The following is a 22,003-nucleotide window of genomic DNA, read 5'->3' on the forward strand; positions in this document are numbered from 1 at the left end:
CTGTACATTAAGTTATTTAAAAATACTTACGAAATAATGGTGAGTTATGATAAGCCACAAAAACTCAAGCCATATTCTCACAAAACCATTTGAGAAGAATCGCAAATAAAATAATGTGGCAATCTGCAACTGCATTAAGCTCTATAGAGGGGAAAATAAAATGACAGCGTGTGCTCTCTAAAAGAAATCTCCTGAAATATAGTAAGTAGCTGAATTTTTTGTACCTTCCTCTGCTCTTGCACCTTCATGATCAGTCATTCTAGAAGAGGGTGACCTAGATTGATTAATGATTCCTGAAGGGATGTGGGGTATCTCATCATCGCCCAGATCAGCTATCATGTCGTGAAGTTTTGTCCTGTTGACTCCTGTAAATTAATGTCAGCAGCAAAAATTCATTTGATTGCTACCGCTTGACTTGACTGAAGTCTAAAAATCCATTAAATAAGAATAATTACTGACGGGACCTCCTTAAAATAAATAGTGCTTTGCTTTTGTTTAGTAATATTTTGGAAATCAAAAGCAGGAGTTAATACATCAAATCTGAAAACTACATGCAAACATTTTTAATTCACTAAATCAAAGAATAACTCCTTTGTTTTCTGCAGAACTATTCTACAGTTTCCTGTAGGAAAGAGAAAAAAAAAATCATCTTACAGCCCTACTGAAAAGTCAAGCCAAATATTAAAAGAACATTCACTATTAAACATAAAATGTATTAATTAAACATTTTCTAATAATATTACACAACTTTACTAAACAATTTAACATTAAAAAACAGAGTGAAAATTAAAAATAAGCTTAAAAATGAGAGCAAAACTACAGACAACTCATAATGGGGGTGCAACGAACAATTAACTTTCCCTGCTTTGAATGGTATTTAAATTGTATGAAGTGTTTGTTAAACACAAGAGCAAGAATGCTTCCACCACTGTATGAAACTGTAGATGTGTATTATATTACAATTATAAAAGCACGCCTCTAGAAGCAAAGCGTTCTGAATTATATGTGCATTTAATTATGTAGACATCAGCAAACAAAAATAGTATAATTTGAAATATTTTAAAAATAGTAAATCCATTCCTGCTTTCACCTTTATAGCTTCCATGTCAAAAAGTCAAGCTTCAATCAAAGTGTGTTTCAGTGAGAGAACCTCTTTAAAGAAAACAATCCACAATGATGAAAGACATAACCAAATTTTAACCAATAAAACAGCCCTTCCTGGGACTGCAAGCAGAGATAATGAGGACCATTTAGTAAGCAAGCATTGGTGAACAAGTTCTTATACTGAGGTGACATGTATCACATTTATTGAAAAGGAAAATGAAACTAAACCAAAGCCTTTATTGTCAAAAAGGTAAAATGTAAACACTATGATTACAGGTGACTTGTCAAAATCAGAACTGTTCATTCAAACAGTTAAACACCAAAATACACTCTTTCAAAAAGTATCTGATCATTTCAGATCTTACTGGTTTAAATTAATGTGTTCAAAAATAAGTATCCATGAATAACAGACTTCTCTAAAGATAATGGAGAATTCCCTGCAGAGAGGGATGACAACAAAAAATATTTTTTGAAGCAGAATTATAGCAAGTATACCTCACGTACCCCTAGAAGGATGCTATATAACTATTCTAATTAATATTTGCAAAACATTCTCATTTTGCCAAGTAATAAGACTCCCTATATTTATATTTTTTCTGCTTTTGGTATTTTTTTTCTTTCTTTTATGGAACACTTAGTATTCTAGTTAAATATACAAAGACTGCTACCCAGAAGCAACTGAGAAGAAAACTGGCTTCCACAAGTTTTCCTCACACAACAGGTCACTTGAGCAGTTAAGTTTCATTTTACTCTCGTGTAGAAGTATGTCTAGAAACCTGTGATCTCAGCTAAAGAAGTGAGTGAAAAATAATAATGAGAAATCTCTTTTGAATCAACATTCTTTCTTTCTAACAGGCACTATACTGAAAGGATTTAATTTCAAAAGTATAATACTTAATATTGCAGTCAGCAGGTGAGATCTCATATAAGAAAAGTCACTCTTAAAATGGCCAGATCACTACACCATACAGACTACAAAGCTTGTCTTTGTCTTTATTCCAGTCGGCCATCAGCCAGGCACCTACTGTGACCAGCAGCAGATATATTCTTGAAGATATTATAGAGAAATCAATAAAATGAGGATAAAAGTCATGACTGGGACCCTAAACTGTTTACTTTAACAAACCCTTTGCTTTTCAGAAGAAAACACCACTTGTCTTCTCCATGTTGATACACATGAACTGTTCAACACCTTGATGGAAAATGCCAAAAATGGCTTATAAACTCTCACTCTATCCAAACTGAAACCATCTTCTCAAGGTGCTCTCATGCCAAACATATGAGCATGAGAAGTTTGTCTCAAAGCATACTCAGAAGTAACTAGAAGTAGCCCCTCTGCTCTGCTACCTTTAAGCAGGCGTTCATTACATTTGTCACTAATTAGGGGACCTGACAGCCTTGCCTTTTAGTGTTTTTCAGTATGTTTGGGCACTTCTTTTCCTTCAGGCAGGCATAATGTCAGAACAGTCCTCAATCCATCATACAATATAGAGAGAAGTTTATAAAGGAGCAGCTGTTGTTCCAAACAACTTCTGTCTATTTCATGCTGAAAAATATGTCAATATTCAAGACTGTGCCAACACTGTAGAAGACTGCACAAGTTTCTGCTTTCAAGTAAGTGCAAGTGTAACTTCATATAACTGTTCAAGTATTGTAAATGCTACAAAGAGATTTTTTAAAGAATGTGCCGTCCCTGCATACGCAACTATGTTCGAGGCGCGAATGGGACGACTGACCCTTTACCCTCAAAAAAAGCCAATGACAAAAAAAAATTATAGACCTGGTACGAACAGAAGCAAAAGTTACAGTACCATCTCAGTGTACTGTCCTTCAGAGATCAAAAGTGAAAAAGATTACTGAATATTCAGTGATGAAAAGTTTTAGTCTGAGAAGCCTTAAGCAGAGTTCTATTAGGTGCAAGATATATTAGCCCAAGCCCAAATACAACAGAGATCCTTATATGTCAAGAACAGGTGACAGTAATGAAGATAGTAAAATTCAGATCTGTTTTCACTCCTATCAACTATTACACTATTTGCAGAAATCAAGGCTAGGGAAATGAATGGGATGGGTACTGTTTTGTAAGTACAGAACAATTACACTGAAGGAAAAGAGCGGGAAAGTAAAAAAGTGCAAAAAGCTTCAAGTAAATTAAGGAAAAACAGTAAAAGTATCTTCATTTCAACAGTGATATACACATATATATATATATATAAGATGTGAAAACCATTTTTCAAATTGCTGAGAACACATTAACCTGATAGTGTGAAATGAGATATACAAGACCTCCACTATTACATCCTCCAAAGGTGACAGACTATATCTGAAAAACAGCCATCCCCTGACTTACCTGCCAAAATTGATCTTATCAAAGTTGGGCAAGAAGCAGGCCTTAAATCCAGCATATTACTGAAAAAGGAAGCCTGTTTTTGGAGAAATCAAACCTAATTCTTTATCTATGTATCACAGTAAGTCCAGTATAGGTGTGGTTTGTTTCTCTGCTTCTGGGGTTTTTTAACACAAAAACTCTTCAATAAACAGATTTTGCATTATTTGACAGCTAACATTGTAAAGAAAATGAAAGCATGGGTGGTGGATTTTTATTGTTGTTTTGGTGGGGTATTTTTAAAGATCCTTTCATAAAGAGGTAGTATTTTCACGTAACATGGTGACTACCTGGACAGACACCCTCTTTCTCCCTAGCAAACAAGAGTATTACTTAATGAAAACATATGTGCTGACAGAAGATGACTTTAATTAAAGTGTTCTATCCAAAAGAAAACAGGGATACAGACTAGAGAAGTATCAACACAGAATCAGATCTACTTCTGTTCACTCATTTATGTCTACATGTGGAAAGAAAGTTTCCATACCTGGGGCCAGGGCTGTGACTGACTGATTATGTCACAGTGTAAATACAGATTGTGGCAGCTACCAGATGCATATCCAACAAAAGAACCCATCAGAATGTCTGTCCTATTATGCTGTCTTCAAAGTATTGCAAGAGATGACAGTTAATGCACATTTGTTTGATTTTTACGATGATATATACTACCATGCAGATAAGTTCTGATAGTGCTCAAAACAAATTTGGTAGAAGTCAAAACACTGAAGAGCAAAAGAAGAGATATGTATTCAGAATGAAGCTCCCAAATGATCAGACATGAGCAGCAGGAATAAAGATCTTCAACATTATTTTCAGTCTCAGAATGTTAAAAAGCTGAGGAAAAAAAAGTCTACAAAATCAAATTTAAGTAAATCTGCCCAACCTCGAACACATACTTTTACTCTGTGTGTGGAGTTCTCTCATTCAATTAGCTCAGTAATTTAGAGGCCAATTTTTAATCAAAAACCATCATGATTATGACCAGCAAACCACCTTGTGACACTATATGTTTTCAGGGTTTCCCAAAGGAGAATTTAAACTTAAAACTCAAAATGCTAAACAATGACTTATGTCACTTCTCAGCACCATGACATACAGTTGAATCCTAAATACTGTCTTCTGTGAACAAAATATTTCAAAATTACTTTAGATTAAGAAAACTTCCTGTTATTTTGCAGCCACTATGGTCCAAAATATCTAAAATGTGAAGAATTTAGTAAGAAAATTTCAAATAAAAGAAGTCCATTTCGGTACTAAAAATCAATTTCTAATCCTACCAAATACTTCATGCAAATTTGGTGTCAACTGCTGATTTACATGTTAAATGCTGATATGCATTAGCATGCAGATGACTACACTGTAGGCTCTCACTAAAGCAAAAACTAGGTGAAAATCTTTGCTTTGTCAAAGCTTTTACATGTGTGTACATGTCATGCAAAAATGCTGAAAAAACAACCAACATGCACTAACTGACCTGTAATTGTTAGGTGTTACAAATTAAATTCAAATCTTAATAATTACAGAATTCTTCATGAAGTGTTATATTTTAAATATCATGTAATTTAGTGTATACCAAATTTTTCAAATTGAGGAAAATATTTTTTTACTAGGCATCTCCAGGAAACTATTATAAAATATTTAAAATAAAAGCACGGCAATCATGGGAGCTGCTCTAAAGTGACATGGGATACCATCCAGAGGGACCTGGACAAGGAGTGTGTCCATAGCAATCTCATGAGTTGTAACACAACCAAGTGCTGGTGCTGCAGCTGGGTCAGGACAACCCCAGGTATCAGCACAGGCTGGGGATGAACAGATGGAGAGCAGCCCTGCCCAGAAGGACTTGGGGGTGCTGCTGGGTGAGAGGCTGGACATGACCCAGCCATGGGCACTGGCAGCCCAGAGAGCCAAGTGTGTCCTGGGCTGCACCCAGAGCAGCGTGGGCAGCAGGGAGAGGGAGGGGATTCTGCCCCTCTGCTCTGCTCTGGTGAGACCCCACCTGCAGTGCTGCATCCAGCTCTGGGGTCCCAGCACAGGAAGGATATGGAACTGTTGCAGTGAGTCCAGAAGTATGGATAAGATTTAAACTAAAAGAGAGTAGGTTTAGGCTGGCTATTAGGAAGAAATTCTTTACTGTAATAGTAGTGAGGCACTGGAACAGGAGTCCAGAGAAGCTGTGGGTGCTCCATCTCTGGAAGTGTTCAAGGACAGGTTGGATGGGGCTCTGAGCAACCTGGTCTGGTGGAAGGTGTCCCCACCCCTGGCAGGGGGGTTGGAACTAGATGGTCTTTAATGTCCCTTCCAACCCAAACCATTCTATGGTGACATAGATTTAATACCACTTTATGCACTAAGAACTTTGTGCAGTTGATAACATAATTTCCAAAAGCATTCTTACCAGGTAGTTCAACACTGAAGTTTGGTTTAAATTACACAGTTAAAATAGGTCAACTGGTCAGAAAACTCAGAGAGTAAAGGAATATCAAATAAAATGTTGGTAAATGCACAGAAAAGCGAAGGGCACCATGAGATAAGGATTATCTCCTAAACAAAGCTACCAAAAAGTTAATATTTACATTACAGGCATTTTCTAATTCTCTATGCCTGGGCCTGTAAAAATAATTACAAGCCCATAAATAGCAATTACAGATTGATTCAAACTCACATTAAAAAAAAACCTCCAAAAACCACAAAAAAAACCTCACCACCCCTGAAAAAAGCTGCAACAACCACCACTCCCAGAACAGTATCACAATATTATACTTAAGAAAGCAGATAAAGTTTAAACCTTTCAGAAAACTTCTCAGAGTAGGAATATCCCCAAAATGCAAGTTGTTCATTATTTTTACACTAACATTCCTAAGCATTTAGTTTGCTTAACCTCTTTAATCTTGAATTTTAGTCTTTTCAACATTTCTCATTTATGAAATGGCTGTCAAAGGTTTTGACATATTCACATTCAACAGGTAGAAAGTTAAAGTTGGTTGCCCCCATTACAGAAAATGATGTTTAATGAAAAAAAAACAAACCAACAAACAGAACTTGTGAAAAAAAAAGTCGTCTATATAGATAGGCAAAAAAGTGTTGCATTACAAGATTCAGAATCTGCACTTACTCTTTACCCCTTTCTTCCCCTTTCGTTCCTTCTTGTACTGTTCCTTCAGTTTACTTATTAGTCCCTGGTCTACATCCCAAACCTCAGCAGTTGGGGACAGGTCATCTTTGTCTACATGCAGCATATTATTAAAAGAAAAAAAATCAGCAATTGGCAATGCAAGCTGTTGGTGATTCACTATCACAGCTGTATAAGAGTATTAATAAAAGTTATTAATAAATCTTTATTTTAAAGGTGCAGTCTCAGTTTTAAGTTTATAAAAGACAAAGTCTCATTTCATACAGTTTTCCAAGGCACTGTATATTATCAGTTACATATTTGAAAATTGTACGTTAATTTGTTACTAAGGAGCAAACAAATTAAGCTTCATAAGTAACTGTTTATGTTAGATACTTCAAAATACACAAAAGATCATTGGTGTTCAGAAACAATTATTGCATCTTTAGAAAGACAGCATTAAGAAATTATTCAGCCAGTGTTGAATAAGCAAATAAAAGAATTCATGCTATATCTCTCATGAAAATGCAAGCTAAGTCAGTGCCAGTTTATTCATGAAGACCACCATGCATCCTTTCGCATTCATTCTACATGCACAAGAAAGAAACCTTGGTCCTACATATAATCAGAAACAAGTCTAAAAATACAGTGTTTCACATAGAGATGAAGAAAAGTAATTTGCACGGGTGAACATCCCACTGCATTCCAGAAATTAAATCATAACTAGCAGAAATACAACATTCCACAGTAGTTTCAGAAGACCTATCTTTTTCTGTTTGACAAATATTGCAGAGTTAATTATTCTTTATGAAAAGTTAAGTCTCCACTTCTCTAAACTATCCATCTCAATCATTTCTGGAAACTTAGATTAGTAAAAAGAGAAACCTGTTTCTAAGACAAGGCAAACAACATTTGCAGAAGCACTTTTGCTAGTAGACAACCAGGCAGCAACCAAACTTGGTTTGTGTGCCAGTTCAGCTTTATGCTCACAAATTCTTTAGGCACAGAAATCACAAGACTTAGTTCCCCAGTTCCCAACTTCCAATCATACTTACAATATGATTGTACCCATTTTTGAACTTATAATATATATTATAACCATAGAAGTGCATAAGAGGAGTCAAACACAGCAGAAACAAAGCAACATGCATTTAGGATAAAAACAATAGGAGTTACTCCAAGTACATGTTTCATGACGAAACATGACAACGAATGAGCAGACAGATATCCTAGGATACTGATGCATCTACCATCATTCAATGACAAACAATCTTCATCTAAGAGGTAGAATACAGAAATGGCAAGAGCAGTGAAACACAAAACAGGCAGCACAATGGCAGAGTACCCTGAGCTGTGCACAAAGAACTCTGGCGACAAGAAGGGAACAATGACATCCTACACCAAACTACAGCTACATCTACCAAACTGCAAACACAAAGACCTCAATCTTCATGAGCACTGGGCCTAAACTGACAGAGAGTAATAGTGATTACCCAGGAAACATAAGAGGCACAGAAAGAGAAGTCAGAGGATATGCCCAATCAAAAGAAATATAAATAAAACCCCCTAAAACTCAATTAAAAGAAAATTCAGTTAAAAACTAATTAAAACTAATAAAAAAAAATTCCAAAGCACCATTAATAAAATGAAAATAATTAGCTAGGTTGCAGTATTACAAAGAAGGATTAAGGAATTAAACTGAACCAGAAAATGACCACATGTAACATCAATGTAATGCTGTTCTAAGAAAAGTCATTTTGGTACATTTTAGAAGGTGCAGTGCATTAAACCAGGACAGCGCAGGTGACGACAAAATTTAAGTAACATGTTCAGTCTGTGTTCTACATTGGAAGTTTAGAAAATGTCTGTAGAGTGCAAAACAAATAGGGCATTAAATATCAAGACAAAGAATTTGAAGGAACCGGGCTCATTCAGTCAACAGAAAACAGGAAAAGTGCAAGCCTGCAAACATAAATATTCAAAACCAATACTGTTGGCTGCAGAAATGTAGGTTAGAAATAGAAAACTAGATAAAAGACTAACTTGCATTATCTGGGTAGGCTGTGAAATGAATTTCAAATAAGATTTTTAGGAAAACCCAATAGTGTTTCTCTCCAGCATGCCTAAATAAATTAGGCTGTTTCAGAACAGAGCCATGTAACTACAAGATCTCTGCAATTCCCCCCAACAGTGGTCTTCCCTGCACTAAACTACACCAGGACAGCACAGAGGACCCAGGAAGTCCACTGACCAGTATAACTGGGTGGAGAAAGGCTGGCTTTAAATTTTTCTATTTTTTAAAAGCATTTTGAAGATGACATAGAGACTGAATTTCCGTCATACTCTGCCACCCAGAATTCTGGGCACAGTCAGTCATTCTCTAAATCATGGTCCATCTGTAAACAGAACTTTTGTGTTTCATGGAAAAGAGAAACCCAATGATGAACACACAGTTAGTCACTGAAACCATAAGCAGAAAAAGAGACTATGTAATACGTTAAATCTGTGATATGTAGCACAATATATAACAATATGTATATATTCCTGTTTGCTTAAACAAACTGAAGTTACATATGCATTTTTTCTTGATACTAAATGACCACAAGAAATTTATTATTTTTTTAATTTAAACCTGTATATTCTTTTTTTAGCATGTCACATACTTCAACTCTTCATTTAATGCTGCTTGAACTTCCTCATCTTTCACTATTTTGAAGATAAGCTGTTCCTAAGTAAAAAATGTTGCATGACAGGACACTTTAAATCACAATGTTTGGAATTAATTTAACATTCAATGTTAACTGAGGCACTTATAAAAAAAGAATGTGTTCATACAAAGCCATAATATAGAAGAAAAGCAATCCGAACTTCACAACACTCAGTGGCTGGTTTGAAGGAGTCTCCAACAGCAAAAATGTAACTATCAAATTTGGTGCTGAAATATTTTAGGATATTGGAAGCTGGACCTACAGATAATACTTCGCAGTTAAATATTGTAAATATTAATAAAGCAAGACTAGGCAATATGTTTAGAGCCTAAACATCAGATGTTTGTTTTCCAGATACTAAATAAAAGCATTATAACTAATTAGAGATGTAAATATTTACATATTTTTCAGAATGCTTAAATGTTTGCAAGAGTAAGAAGTGATAGAAGCAGGCTAATGACAGGAAAACTAAAACAGGAAGAAAGAAAAAACTATGAAAACAGAACAGAGCAACTACCACATTATGAAGAAAAATTTGAATTTTAACTGAAATATTTAAGTTCATGGTGATGCCATTGTTTAGGAAGTAATGGTATGTATTAATTTAAGTTTCTCCTTAAAATAAATAACTAAGTGGATGGACCTGGATATTTGAAGAAACAACAGTTTGATGGAGTTCAAAATAACATGACAGGCTGAAATAAATTGGTTGAGGTAGTGTATTATTTTATTTTAGAAAGCATTTAAGTGGGACAGTATTTAAAATGTTACTTGTGATAGTTAACAAAGAAACCTTGTCATATTTACACTGATCTTTAAAAAAGTAACACAACCCCAAGATCTGATGGACTGTATCCTTAAATGCCCATTTAAGGAAAGAACATCTGTACTAAAATCAGTGACATACTGTGGAAAAAAATACTGCTACTACAGTTGTGAGCATCTTTGACTGATTTAAGTTACAAAACATACAAAATATACAAAAAACTTATGAAAGTTGTCTTCATATGGCAAAACTCAGAACATACTTTGAAAGATGAAACTAGGATTATGTTTTATTTCGTCCTTCCCACTTCCTCATCTGAGACATGAGTTTCTGGTAGCAATGGGATTGCTGCAGTTAAACCAGCTGTCACAAGTGCGTACAAACTCCTAAAATGCTCTGCCTCACTTTGCTATGGGTTCATTTAAACTGTAATAAAAAACATTCAAACTGCTCTATGAAAAGTGTGGTGGGTCAATTTGATTTTTAAAATAGACCTTAAAACTGGGTAACTACTTGAGAAAGTGCCAGAGATAGAACACCCGGGAAAGTAATCTTTGGAAACAATGACTTGGAATTTCAGTGGAAGAGCCAGTTCAACGCAGTAGGTTTCAGTAGTCCGCCATGGGTAAATCTTTGACTGCATGAATTACAGTATCAAACTATCTTGCCTTTTATATACAATAGTAAGACTGATACTAGAACCAGAACTTTCTACATCACTATGTATTTGAAGGGATGTTGCAAATGAAGTCAAAAACTCCGCTTCAGGTTCTATGAGACATCTTACACCAAGAGATCTGCCTGTGTGCCTAAATGAAAAGATGATCAAGAAACTGATCAAATAACAACAACTTCAAAGGGGAACAACACCAAGCAACTAAAATGGTACTAAAAATAGACAGTTGTTACAAAAAATAAAAGTAACAGCTTGTTCGGCTTCAACTTCCAACAAGAAATAAGACTGAGTTTTAAAAATAAAGGTGACTAATCCTTTGATATTAGTTTCTAGGAAATAATGCTTTCTAATCCTTGGTACCTTCAAAATCAAGACTGGATTATTTTCCTGGAAGATGTACCATTACTTTAATTTCTGTAAATCTTTATATGCTCTTTGCTCACTAAGATGTATGACTTCATTGTCACAATGACATAAAATGCTCAAAAAACATGATCTAATGGCAGTTTGGGGCTTACAATTTAAGACTTACAGTATGTAACTACAAAATTGCCCTTATCACAGTTCAGAAATTAAGACAGTCAATTTCCCATTCTAAGGCAGATATTGATTACTTGAGTCACTATTCTTTTTCCTCTAAAAATTTTCTCCTTCTTTCAATCTCCTCTTTCGAAACATGCAGGTTGCAGAAGTTTCTGACTTAACATATTCTGTTTCACATCAAATTACTAATAAGAAGTTGGGCTATTAGAAAATATCTCAGGGGTTTTTTTTATTTTACTAATGCAAACCATATTAGCAACAACATCTAAAAATCTCAGTCAGAAAAATAAAAGTACTAATTGTCCATTTTTCAAGTACACTGAAGAAATTAATTTAACTTAGGTACAAAAAGTTTGAAGGTCTTAATAAGAAACAAATAGGAAAAAAGAATCTGTATTTGAAAGCAAATTTAATCCAGGTATAGAAACATTCAGAATCCTAGCCTTTCTTATCTAAGAAAGAAAATATTCTCCTCTTAGTTTTGAAATCAAAAACAAAACCTGAAACAAATATAACTACAATTGTACTTGAAAGCTTCACCATACAATAGATCATTTTCTAAGCATCAATGTTTGATCATCACATTCATCCACACATCCACACCATATTAGTAGGCAATTACAAAACCCTTAGGTACTATCATGAGCAAGTATTCCCTTATTTCTAAATGCTTTTTTTAGAGTCTTACCCCACTCTGTTCCATCTCCTGAACTTCGAGCTTCTCCAGCTCCCTCACCATCTTCAGCTGTTACTAAAAAGTCAAATTCTTTCAAAGCTTCTTCAGTATCAGGGTCATCTGTAAGGTCAGCAGCTAAACCTTCATTACCAATCTGCAAGAAGATAAATATTTTCCTGCATTTGAATCATAAACAGATTTTATAGTTATTCAGGTTAGAAAATATATATGCTATTCTCACTGAGTAATTTGTTGCAAGGGAAAAACATTTTTCAATTTAAAATGCAGAAAAAGAAACTCAGAGCTTTTCAAAACAAAAAAGAGAGCAGTGCAGGCTAGTGAACACTAGGAAATAAGAAGAACATTGACACTAGCTTTAGCAACAAAAATCCCATACACTCTAGTCTTCACTATTTTAACATATAACAATTAGAAAACTTTGTTGATTTGCTTGCACTATCAACAGCTCTGGAGAGAAGGCTTACAAATTATGCTTTCTACTGGTCCAGAAGCCTTTCTTTCTTTTTGCTTTCCAGTTCTACTTCAGTGTGAAGCATAAATTTGGAATATAGAGCATTTTAGGAAAACTGTCTTTTTACTATTTCTAACCACACCTTCACTTTAAACAAAACAAAAAAACCCACTAGCAAGGCATCAGTGAAAAGTTTTATTTCATTCTTCAGGTGAAGAAAATTTCCACATGAGGTTATTTGCACAATGTTCTTACTTTTGCAGAAAGAGACAATTTTTATAAAGATAAGTATAAATGATGCTTTTGCTTCCTATAAAAAAACCCCCAAGCTTTGTCAAAAGACAAAAAATGAGTGTAAGATCTTCATGTATGCTTACAGATTTATTTGATAATCGTTTTATCAGACTACCTGATGCCTTAGAAAAAAAGGGATTCAACTCAATGCTTGACTAATCTGTTTACCAGAAGTCCAAGGTATGGTGGAAACCCCTTCCTGACAAATTAGTTTGGGAGATTTAACACTTGCATCAAGCCAAGCTAATGCCGTCAGCTAGTCAAGAAAATCCAATGCAACCAGAGGGTCATCATGCAACAGAATATTGTTCTGAGCAAAAAGTAACAAAACTGTTAGTACAATATTCATAAATCAGTATCTCTAAATAAAGAAACCCCAAATATGAGGATTCAGTACAGGAGAAAGAACTAAAATGGGACAGGTAAACACTGTCTATCCTACCTAGAAAGCTGCCCACAGAATGGAAAACTAAAAGACACAAACAGAACACAACTTAATAGAACCTTAAACAAAAGGTTATTTGAGACAAGTCTCTGCTACGTTCTTTATATATTTAGTAATAAACTGCCCAAAAGGAAGAATTGAACATGTATTTGATACGGAAGCAATTTTTTTTTCACATTACATAACTTCATTTCCCCTAAGGAATTGCTCCTACATTGTTCAAAATTCAGGAAGGATGCACGTTGTACTGTGCTAAATTTGCCTAGGACTCAAATTATGCAGAGAAGATGAGATGGCCAATTTATCAATAAATTCATATTTGTAAACAGCTTGGTTGGTTGTTTTGAAGTTTGCAATGTAATGTATTAAGTATACCACCAAATTTATGAGTAATGCATCTGCTTATTATCCATTCAGATAACAAAAGTGCAACAAACACTTTAACATTACAAATTTATATCATCTCCAGAGAAAAATTCCCTTTTTAAAGGGAATTTCAGATCTATTAAAAAAAAAAATTTTAAAGATCCTCTACCTTGTGTTTCTTATTTATCCGATGCTTTTCTTTTCCTTCTGCAATATCTTCTATCATGTCATTCTCCTCTTCTTCATCACTATCATCTGCATTTTCTAAGAAATTGAATGTTTCAAGAACATCACCAGAATTCCTACATAGATAAAAACATTAAGAGAGAATCCATTTTACTTGCTGAAGAGATTTAGAAGATTAACCAGATTAAACAAAAATTGCTAGCTGACAGCTTAAGAGCTTTAAAACTAGCAAAACAAGAAAACACTGAATGAAGAAGTTTCTACATGTAAGTCCTTATTAGAAAAGCACCACCCAACAGACTCTTTCCTAAAAATAACAACTCCAAAGTGATTATATTACATAATTCAACACCAACACACCATTTTCCTGTATATAATGTTAGTATAACATACATATATGTATGTAATAGGTGCATATGTTCTTATGCATAATCAATTTCTGTTAAGTTCATAATCATTTGATGTCAGCTACATTCACAGGTGTTCAGACACTCTCCAGCTGGAAGTTCAATTTGAACTGACCAGTACATATCAATGACTAAGCAAAAGAAACCTTAGGCATTTCTTATCTCTTCACTTACCTTTTGATTTCCTGTCCCTTTTGTTTTGATGAAGGAGATTCACCCCCATTCAGGATCTGTTCTAAGTTCTTTGTCTCTACTGAACCATTTGGTTCTGAATTGGAGAGCCCAAGCAAAGACCTTACCCGCTGGGAGCGTACATCCAATATTGTATCTGTATAACCTACTTCCTGAAGATACCTGGATGTATTAAGAGAAGAAAGAAAGAGGAAAGGATACTTGATGAAAAAGGAAAATTAGTATTCACTGTTAAAAATTAATGCCATTGTTGTATCACTTATGGAAAAATAAGCTTTGCTATCCATCTCACATGGAAAACCTTATTCTACACTGCTTAAAGCTCAGGACTACACAGTCCTGAAAAACAAATCACTATTTGCCCACCTCAGTGACTCTGTTTCATAGAGCTCCTCAAACTGCAGGGAAAAGTATGAATACACCAATATCCAACAATGCCACTTACTGTCGCAGTAACTGTCTGCCTTGCTTCCAGGTCAATTGGCTATTCTGAGGTACTGCAGGAACCTCTGTATCTTTGGTATCTTCTGAAAGACATGGTGTCATAGTTAACATCTAACTTATACTGCTTTTAGACACAAACAGAAACTCCCATCAAGTCAGAAATATGCATCATGATCACTAGTTTCAACCGGGTATAAATGTACCCAAAATGTGGTACTTGTAAAACAGAAGGTGGGGGAAAAAAGGGAGGGGGTGGCATATGTACCTGTTGACCACAATTTTAAGGCACACCATACAAATACAGGCCCAAAGACTTCCCAAATACCAACATTTCAGAAGAAGCCAAATGCAATTCTTCTTATTAAAGAGCACAGCATTGTTAGGAGAAATGCTTTCTTTTATCTGCAATACTTTGAAGAGCAAAACTGGTATTATCAACTTGATATTTACGACAGCAAAATCAGATGCACTCCAGAAAAACAGTAAGGATAGCCTATTTTTTACTTCCTTGGAGTTTTTCCCTTGATTTAAGACAAAAACATTCAGAGCTCCTTCAAAAAAAAAAAACCAAGTCAATTAATTTTGATTTTCAGATTTAAAAATATTTACCCCATGCCAAAACTTTCCTACATATATTCCCTACAACACACCTAAGAGAGGGGTGGGGAGAAGATGGAAAGCTGCAATGAATTAAACAGACAAAAATCTATTGCAAAAGTTACCTGATTCAAAAGTTGGCATTTTCAAGTCACCTTGGTTCAGTTCTGTGCCATATTTTAATTTATGATATTTTGCCCTGAAAAAGTATGCAGATATTTATCAAATTAGCATACCAGACTTCAATAAACTCAAAATAGTCCACTATTCCCATTTAAAGCAACCATGCCAACGTAGTACAATTAATCCATCAAAAACTGTTGTGATAATTATTGCATCAAACAATTATTTCTAGTCTTTCAAGAACAGTTTTGAGACAGTATTTTGACAATTATCCACAATTAACAAGTAACTTACAGACAAGAGTTTAGTATGTTCTCCAAGAATGTGCGTTTTTTCCTGTGTATCAGCTAATAAGAGAACCTTTCAAAAACTAGCAGGTTCAAGAATTTAGCAGAAATAATTTTTCCAGTTGTACCACTGCCATAGGTAGCCAATCACACTACAACAAATGAACCTCTTATTTGGGGTTCCTGCCTATCTGCCACTTTCGATTTCCACTTTGATTTGTCTCCTGCTCTGTTTTTGCTTATGACACATATCCCTCTGAAGAACCACGTGAGAGTGGTAGTTTCTTTCATCACCTGTATTCTCTTACAGATTTTCTCCTCCTATTGACTGCAGGCTTAGCTTCCAATTTCTACTTAGTCCACCTATGCAAATGTGCCTCAGTCCTTCCCATCTTTTGACCTCTGATACCCTAACTCTAATCTCTCCTTCTCCCTCTGATATCCTAAGGCCTGAACAGCAGGCCTAAGCCTGAGCTGACTTACAGGATGAACCTTGAGCATGATGCAATTAATACCATCAAGGTTCTTTATTTAAAAATAGATGATCAAAATATTTATATCAGTTGTTCTTAATGCCAAACTTGCTGTTGTAGAGATGTTTGTATAATCTTGTGTAACGTATATTAAGAGATTCTCCCAACTAATATCCCTAAAGGCTTGTTAGTAAGAGAAATCCTCCCAACCCTTATCTCTAGAGACTTGTTAGTGGAATATTTTAGGCAAAAACCCTCCCAGCCATGGCCTGGGCTCTGGCCCTGGCCAGACAGGAAGTGCGCCATGAGAACCAGATGTTTTCTGCACAAAAGGTTAACAAGTCATTTGGACCTGTTGATTTGGCCCTTTAAAAGCTGGACCCCTTTCCGAGTGAAGCTGAGACCTCACCTACGAGTGGATGCACCGGGTAGGATTTTCCCAGTTACCAGGAAGGGTTCTCCAGGTCCTCGCTGTGAAACAGAGCTCCCCAGCACTTGCAGACTCTGGATGATGGTGAAGTATTTAAGCAATTTGTGATGTATCTTTCTCAATCACTATTCTTTCTCTCGTTTAGTAATGATTATATGTATTACCTTGCTTATTTTTGTTTGTTGCTAAAGTCGAATGAGTAATAATATCAAATGTATGCTCTTCCTTCTGTGTTGCCTCAGTATCAATAGTAAAACAAGATCATTCTTTCCTTTGGTGTCTGTGTCCATTCTATCATCCCCATTGATTGTCAAAACATCATCACTTTCTAAAATATCTGTCTTGTTGTTACTATTTCCATGGAAGTATGCATGAGCCCTCAGAATCTTATTCTTTATCCAAGTTGGCTATCAAAATACCTTCAGCTTCCTTTACACCCAGGAACCTCATCTGAACTACCTATTACTAGGTCCTGAAGTTCTAAAATTTTATCATTGATCTGTCAGAGTTTGACTTTTGCCCCATAGATCCTTTGCAAAAAATACTCGAGATCTCAAAGTAAAGAACTCTAGGTGTTCTGCAGTAGAGCCAAGGTGAAAAAATCTGTAAAAACATTACCAGCCATATTTTAAAGAAGCCTCTAAGAAATACAGTTGTCTATTTTTGTAAATGAAACATTTGACCAAAGGCTTAAGAATAACTGAACAACACCTAGCTCCCATCAATGGTAAAGACTGTTCCTGAATATGAAACTTCTCAAGTAAAGACACATAATGGAACATGAGCTGGGCAAAATCAAGGATTTTAAAAAAAACCTTCTCAAATGCCTGAGCCACTATTGCAAGTGTTTTCAAATTGAAAGTACAGGTACATCTCAAATAGTGCCTTATATATTTGATGGCAAGGATTTTCTTCTAGATTACACACATTTCTGCTAAAATTGCAATTAGGAAGTCTCATTAACAAACTGTCAGTAGATGGCACTATTGACCCTTTTTAGTAAGATAAAATCCCTCATTTCATGGCAATCACATTGCAACTGAAAAATTATAAAGCTCCTGTCGACTTTTGTGTGACCTGAATCTGACTGCCAACTAAACAGAATCGTATTTTTTAACTATTTATGAATTATGTTCATAGCTCATCCATGCACTAGTAAGACTGTCTACCTCAGGTGCTCTCTTTAAACTGAGAGACGAGGCTCCGTGCCACATTGTAATAGGGCAATGCTCCACCAAGCTTTCCAGATATGAAAAGTACAGTGAGAGACTGGAGAAAATTATTATTGGCTCAAGACAACTGAAGTGTGTCTGGTTAACTTGAAGTTGGACGTGTTTGAGTTTGCTAAGTCAATGCCTTGTGAAATGCTTTGATTGCACGTTTGGTTTAAAATTTGTCCTTACTTTCTAAATTTTGCCAGTAAAAGTTTGTTGTTTAATCTCCTGAGAACATCATCACGTTTTCCCATGGACCGGCCTCAGGGTATAAATAAACCTAAACCCCTTTAAGAAACTTGTCAAGCTAGTGTGGGGCTGGAAGTACATACTACAATTTATATGCCCTATAAAGTACTGTCCATTTGGGGGGGTAAAAAACCCCAACCAAACCTAAACAACCAAAATGAAAATAATTCAAGTTAAACAAAGTTGACAAAATATTTTTTGCTCAATTCGTAAGTGAAGCCAATAGAGCACTATAATTGAAAAGCCAACCTAAATTTGTTCAATTTAGAGCTGTGACATACTATTTAGGAGCAGTTGTTTCATTTTGGAGTTACAATTTCAAAACATTTAATTAAAATTCTGCTTTAATTGTTCATTAGAGCAGATAATGATGTATCTGATCTAGAATTATACCAATGACTAGCCACTACAAATAAGCCAAAATATTGCTGCATGCAATGAGACCAGTTGTCTTTCACATCACAACTTCAATTTCACAGCAAAAATTAATCTTACTAAATTCCAATCAACTAAATATTCGCACATCTATTTCTTTCCCTGTTGGGGTAATTACTATATATCTTAAAAAACACTAACAAGCTACAGTGTTGCTGACAAGTCAGTGACAATACTCCTCCACATCTCAGAGTAACTGAATTCTACAAGGGGCAACTTTTCAATCGTTGGAGTATTGACTTATCTAAGGCTAGGTTTCTGAGAGTGAAAAAGAGTAGAAGCAACAACACCCTAACTTGATTTAGCGTCTTCCTGCTTTTTAACCAATGAATGCCACCGCTCAGTTGCAACGGTGTAAGTTAGCTCCAGTCCAAAGCCCATGAAGCTAAAATATAGCCACAGCTTCATGATTTCAGCAAGTCTCATTAATTTAAGCCCAACGCTATAGTAATGAAGCTTGGAGAGTAGAGTGGCTCAGAGTACACAACCGACAGCATCTGGCTGGGTCTGCAAAGCACCATAAAACAATACACACTAGATACAAAGAAAGCCTGTGCATATAACTGCATAGGACCTAATCTTATTACTGAAAAAAGTATCCAGAACTATCAAAGCATTTAAGGACACTAAAATAATAACATTTTACTTGTCTAAAAAGTTATTACACATACTTACAGATAAATACTAGAAATATTAAACTACTTTGTAACAACTACTGCATTTTATTTAATCTTACATGCTGATGTTCTGCTTCATAACCTTTTTCTGAGAAATCACAACAGTTGTTGTCTGAGTGAGTTTGTTCCTGACTCCTTCTAATTGGTATTGCACTGCATGAAACTTTTTGATGGCACAAGGGAGTTAGCAACAAGAAAAGGAGAAAGAGGGTGGGGGAAATCAGATGCAGCACTGAAATTTGCAGTCAACAATCTTCAGGTCTGATATTCTCAGAACTTATTTTGCTTTGGAGCTGGTGTATTTTCTTTAGTTGTGATTCTTCACTCAGGGGAACAATGACAAAAAAATAACAACACGCATTATCCTGAACACTGAGTGCAACAAGCAAGAAACCAACATAGTATCATTCTTGGATGATTTACTGGCAAGTCAGTACCTGCTTGCTTTCAATTACTCAATCCATCATACTTTCACAGTTAGATCCCCTCAAACTACTGGGCATTCGTAGCTTCCTTGTTGCCTCCCACACACTCACCAGTCAACTCAAGTTTCAGTTCCCACTTCTAGCAATCTTCATGAGAATTGTGACTGGAACTTAAGCCAGGATCTTCGTCTTGAAAACTATGCAGTGTTGGATCGTACCCACTAGCCATAAGAACTAATGCAAATGGTATGTTCCTCCTGTTATTCTTCTAGTGTACGTGTCTACAAGTTTCTTGCCCATCAGATGAATTTTAGAATTTCATAGGGAGACTATAAAGGCAGCTTCATTTTGTGAAAGGAATGAGGTTTCACCAAAGCCATTCAACTTCAAACATCCTGTTATAGGATGGCTTCACACTCCAGCTGAAATTAAGTGCCTCTGATTTATCTCAATAAGCAGGGAATTCTCATTGCCTTATGGTGTACATTTGCAAAAAGTCCCTGTGCAGCACACAGTTCATTACTGCCACAATAAGCAAAATCTTTTCCTCCAGAAAGTTACTTACATGCAAGACACCTGCATCTGCCATAATAGCATATTATTTCTTTGATATGCTCAATGTTCTTTACACCCCAAGACCCTGCATACATTTCATCTGCCTTGAACCCACAGTGACTTCTACATTACCTCTAGGATATGACAATGAAACTTAGTCTTACACAGGCTGGAAAACTTGAGTTACTTTCCATTAAAAGGACAGGGCTGAATGAAGCAATAGATCCTTTCTGCCTATTATTTCACCAGAAAACATATGATGTACTGATACGGTTTTCTGTATGAATATACACTGTTTTCTGAAGCACCTCTGTACTGGACACTTCACACAGAAGAACAAAGCCATCTTACCAAAACATTAGGTTTTAATATGAAAACAACTGAAACGTATTTCTGTAGTCCCTTACTCATAAGACTGATTCATAGCGTAAAATATATTTAGACATACTTACACCTGGACAACTAACTTAAAAATATCCACGTGAAACCTCATTACATTTTGCTACAAAATTTTAAGTTTACTCTGGCAGGAATGGTCCCCCAAAATCAAAATAAACAAAGACTACATATTTTGTTGCCTGATTGTCAAGATGTTTCACCATTGGACTCAGCTACCTTTTAAGAGCAAGATAAAATTAAAAATAAGAACTGAGAGCACTGAAAGTATAGGGACATGACAAGGTAATTTCCCAAGTGATTTTACAAAATTAACTACCAGTTTTGGTTAAATGGAATAACCAGGCAACAAAAGAACACGGAGGTTTGAAGGGCATTAGTCTGTACAGACTGAATAGAATTTTAGTTTTTTTATACAGTAAATTAATGCGACAGAAAATGTACCTAGTGAGGCTAAACATGCAAGCATCTACCACATGAAAAAAAAAAAACCCAAACAACTTCAAAATGCAAAAACAATTCTTAAAGGATTTTGTTCTGTCACAAAACATAGTTTTCATCATGCAACACATACAAAATAGTTGAAAGGGATCAAGAGAGCAGTATTTTTCATCCTTTCAAGTTTAATACAGCTGAAGCACAGATAAAGGTACAGCAATAAGGCAAGAACCCTTTAGGTATGTTCATTCTTACTCAGTATACCATAACTCGAACTCAGAAAAGGTAAACAGTCCCATTTGTCCATTTAAGACAAAAATCCAAACATTTTGAAAATTATGCAACATTTTATTATAGAAAACACTAAGGTTTGTCAGAAAACACAAGGTGAAGAGGACCAACCTTAATGACACTTTATACAAAATAACACAATCATCTAATAAGGACAGTTCACTTAATGTGAGTGAATTCATCTTAGTCTGTTAAGTTTTCCAGGTCAGAAAAAAACGAAACAATTTGTATACCCACCTTTCTTGTTTTAATGCATATTCTAACATTTTTATTCTTCTCACTAAATCTTTCTTCAAATTTTCTTGGCCCTTTCTTTCACCTTGTAAAAACGCTATCCGAGCCTGAAAACACACACACAAAAAAAGCAAAAACATATTTTATTCCATTCTGTACCCAAAACAAAGCAACAAAGTATGTCTCAGAAGGAAAAAAAGAAAAAAGAAGAAAGAAAAAGAAAACGAAAAAAACCTGGTTTGCATTAGTTATTTCAGCGAGTCATTAACAACAAAAGTATTCCTGCCCTAGACAGAGTATTATTTTCTGTTCAAGATGAACAGGTATTAAAGTCTGTATAGTAACTCTACAAGAAGGCACAAACAGCAATCATATGAAACATTTTCATATATGCACACATTT

At 35.3% G+C, this 22,003-nt stretch overlaps 1 protein-coding gene across 5 annotated transcripts in view; it reads right to left on the reverse strand.

The window, feature by feature from the left end:
• Positions 1 to 22,003, reverse strand: part of STRN3 (striatin 3) — a 61,543-nt gene that overhangs the window by 20,132 nt on the left and 19,408 nt on the right. Inside the window, exons 2-9 of one of the 5 annotated variants that reach the window (XM_042047043.1) lie at positions 21,605 to 21,708; positions 15,500 to 15,573; positions 14,779 to 14,857; positions 14,316 to 14,495; positions 13,718 to 13,850; positions 11,984 to 12,125; positions 6,606 to 6,716; positions 225 to 365 (exon numbers count right to left, since the gene is read on the reverse strand). In XM_042047043.1, the coding sequence (XP_041902977.1) occupies positions 225 to 365; positions 6,606 to 6,716; positions 11,984 to 12,125; positions 13,718 to 13,850; positions 14,316 to 14,495; positions 14,779 to 14,857; positions 15,500 to 15,573; positions 21,605 to 21,708 (964 nt within the window). Of the gene's footprint in view, positions 1 to 224; positions 366 to 6,605; positions 6,717 to 11,983; positions 12,126 to 13,717; positions 13,851 to 14,315; positions 14,496 to 14,778; positions 14,861 to 15,499; positions 15,574 to 21,604; positions 21,709 to 22,003 lie in introns of all 5 variants that reach the window. The other 4 variants (XM_042047042.1, XM_042047045.1, XM_042047046.1 and 1 more) reach the window with 4 other exon arrangements.

This window comes from Corvus kubaryi, unplaced genomic scaffold, assembly GCF_017639235.1.
Source record: "Corvus kubaryi isolate FWS band 111438036 unplaced genomic scaffold, C.kubaryi_AGA036_p1.0 66, whole genome shotgun sequence".
NCBI classification, from domain to species: domain Eukaryota; kingdom Metazoa; phylum Chordata; class Aves; order Passeriformes; family Corvidae; genus Corvus; species Corvus kubaryi.